The 3,076-nt window shown below is 48.4% G+C and overlaps 1 protein-coding gene across 1 annotated transcript; it reads left to right on the top strand.

Moving 5' to 3' along the window:
• The first annotated feature begins 203 nt into the window (after window positions 1–203).
• On the top strand, window positions 204–374 carry LOC116913449 (40S ribosomal protein S29-like). Its single transcript, XM_032917649.1, has one exon. The coding sequence runs from the start codon at window positions 204–206 to the stop codon at window positions 372–374; it is 171 nt and encodes a 56-aa protein (XP_032773540.1).
• Window positions 375–3,076: the final 2,702 nt, after the last annotated feature.

The raw sequence follows: 3,076 nt of genomic DNA, 5'->3' as shown, positions 1-3,076 counted from the left end.
AATGAGTGGCAATTGGCTGGGCTAAAATCCATGTAAAACTGAAGTATGTGATTAGAAGGTGTGAGGGCCTGACTCAAGCAATAAGAAAAAACAAGGGAAAAAAAGCAAAGAAAGAAAGAAAGGAAGAAAGAAAGAAAGGGAAAGAAAGAAACAAACAAAAGGGAAAAGTTGGCCTTTTTCCTCCTTGGGTGTCTGAAGGCAAGATGGGTCATCAGCAGCTCTACTGGAGTCACCCGTGGAAGTTTGGCCAGGGTTCTTGCTCTCGCCACGTCTGCTCTAACTGCCACGGTCTGATCCGTAAATGTGGACTGAACATGTGTGGACAGTGCTTCCATCAGTACTCGAAGGACATGGGCTTCATTAAGTTGGACTAAGTGACCTGAATGGATGCTTCAACTGTCTACCCAGTGAAACCAGTTGTCTACCCTGTGGTAACAATCATGCTAGTCTTTGTGTACACAGAATAAAAAAAAAACTGAAGGCCAAAAAAAAAAAAAAAAAAAAAAAGTTGGAGCTGGAGAGATGGTTCAGTGGTTGGGAGCACTTACTGTTCTAGGAAACCCCGAGTTCAATTCCCTACACTCACAACCATCTAGTAACTCCAGTTCCAGGGCTGGCACCATCTTCTGGTTTCCATGGGCACTGACTGCACACATGTGGTACATACATACATGCCAGCAAAATCCGCAAACACAAAATAAATTACAAAATAAAAATGTTTGGGGGTTGGGGATTTAGCTCAGTGGTAGAGCGCTTGCCTAGCAACCGCAAGGCCCTGGGTTTGGTCCCCAGCTCCGCAAAAAAAAAAAAAAAGTTTGGACCCTGCTAAGCCAAAGCAAAGTTATGCAGTTCTTCCACACAGGTTATGCTGTCAAGAGGCCTACCTGCAGAGCAGAGTATCTACAGAAACAGGAAACAGCAAAGACCACGTGGCCAGAGAGAGGGTGGCCAGTCCCCAGGGCTGTGACTCGTTTCTTTTTTTTTTCTTTTTAAATGAGACACTCTGTAGCTCTGGCTATATTGAAACTTGTAGACCAGGCTGGCCTTGAACTTAGAGATCTGCCTGCCTCTGCCTCCTGTGTGCTGGGATCAAAGGGTGTGTGCCACCACGCCCAGCTGTGATTAATATTTTTAAAGACAACTTGAATTATTTTTCTTTCTTTTCCCCACCCTTTAAGAATTGCAAGAGCCGGGTTGGGGATTTAGCTCAGTGGTAGAGCACTTGCCTAGCAAGCGCATAAGGCCCTGGGTTTGGGTCCCCCACTCAAAAAAAAAAAAAAAAAAAAAAAAAATTGTGAGCCTTGGGCAGGCTGGGACCAGGAAACCACTGTGATCGAGGCAAACATTTGGGGCACAGTGAAATGGCAGAAGCAGGTGGCTTACAGGAGGGGCAAGTGATGCTAAAGTCACCGAGGAAGTCATTCCCCAGAGTTCCTGTGCCTGTCCGGTTTCTGCCGCCTGTCCTCAGTGGGACGTAGACAGGTGAGACACCCTGTGTCTTAAGAGCAGGGCCTCTGCCATGTGTAGTCTTTTGAAGGGACCATAGAGCAAAGCTGCCTCAGACCATGTTTGCATCAGTTGTAAAGCCAGGACATTAGAAATTAGTTTCACCAACCTCCCTGGGGTGGTTTGAATAAGGCTCATATATTTGAATGTTTGGTCACCAGAGAGTGAAAATGATTAGGAGGTGTGGCCTCGTCGGGGAAAGTCTGGGTGAACTTGGAGGTTTGAAAAGCTCGCGCTAGGACAGTTCTTTCCCTCTCTCACGTGGCCTGCAGATCAGACTGTAGCTTCCGCTGCTGCTCCAGCCAGACAGGCGGTGTCGTGCTCCCACCACAACGGACGTTTCTAAAACCAAAAGCAAGCCCCCAACCAAGAGCTTTCTTTCATAAGAGTTGCCTGGGTTATGGTGTCTCCTCCCAGCAATAGAACCGTGACTAAGACACTCCTCCACAGCACAAAGGTAACCTTTCATCAGCCTCCGCCCAACCACTCCCTCAAACCAGAGCCTCTCCATCTTCTGTGACTGGCAACAGTGACACCTTAACCATTTGGTACAGATGAAAGACTGCTTGAAGCCTGTGAGACATCAACTGTAATTTCTTGGCTTCTTTTCTGGTGTACCAAGGTCAACACGTGTGCTTTCTCTCAGGAGGGTTCAACTGAAAACAACTGAAAGGACCATCCGCACCATTATTTAAACTGACCCTGTGGGCAGGGAACATAGACCAGTGGCAGAATGCACTTAGCCATGTGTGAAGCCCTGGATTCAGTTCAGAGTGCTCCCGCCTGTAGTCTGGTGGCATTCACCTCTGGCCACCGAGGAGGTTTTGAAGAACAGGTTTGGCATGAGCCTGGGAGTTTAGGGTTGCCGGAGACAGACTCGAACAGCAAACAGAACTCTCCTGGTTTTCTTTGCTGTCTGTGCCCAATGGGTTACCCGGCATCCATTTGTAACGCAAGCGCGTGCGACTTGAACTCACACGTGGGAGTGTTTCATTTCAACTTATTAAGCTTGCAAGCCAAGGCTTGCTCGGCTTTCCGACGGATCTGTGTAGGTGGGTAACAGAGTGTGATCTCAGAGCTGGCTGTTAGATGCTGTTAAGATTCCACTGCCAACGCTGTCTGAGAATACTGAAGCTTTCCCCGTGAACAGGGTAGAAAGCCTACTTAGTAATGACTCCCTCCTCAGCCACACTGGAACAGAAGAGACCTCTGCAGCCTCTGTGTGTGAACAGCAATCACACTTTCCTATGATGGCGAAGTCTTTGCTGGCTACACCAACGGCAGGCACCAAGGATGAAATCAATCAGTCCCACCCTGCGGGTCCCACAGGCCAGAAACAGGAGTGGAGACATTGTGGGCTGGAGTGCAAACCTTGTCCTTTCAGCTCCACAGACATTATTGCCCAGGCTAGCCCCATATCTCCACCCTTTTGTGAGACAGGATCTCATTATGTAGCTCTGGTTAGCCTGAAACTTGCTAGGTCTACCAGGCCGCCTCCCTCCTTTTGACTCCCGGGTACTGTGATTAAAGGCACGTCACCATGGCCGGCAAGCCACTGCTTTATCTACTG

Source organism: Rattus rattus, chromosome 12 (assembly GCF_011064425.1).
Source record: "Rattus rattus isolate New Zealand chromosome 12, Rrattus_CSIRO_v1, whole genome shotgun sequence".
In the NCBI taxonomy this organism is placed as follows: domain Eukaryota; kingdom Metazoa; phylum Chordata; class Mammalia; order Rodentia; family Muridae; genus Rattus; species Rattus rattus.
The sequence above is the reverse complement of the archived record's forward strand: the minus strand, read 5'-3'. Positions and strand labels throughout refer to the sequence as shown.

Excerpts from the sequence above, each read along its gene's own strand:
- LOC116913449 (XM_032917649.1), top strand. The coding sequence starts at position 204 with ATGGGTCATCAGCAGCTCTACTGGAGTCACCCGTGGAAGTTTGGCCAG.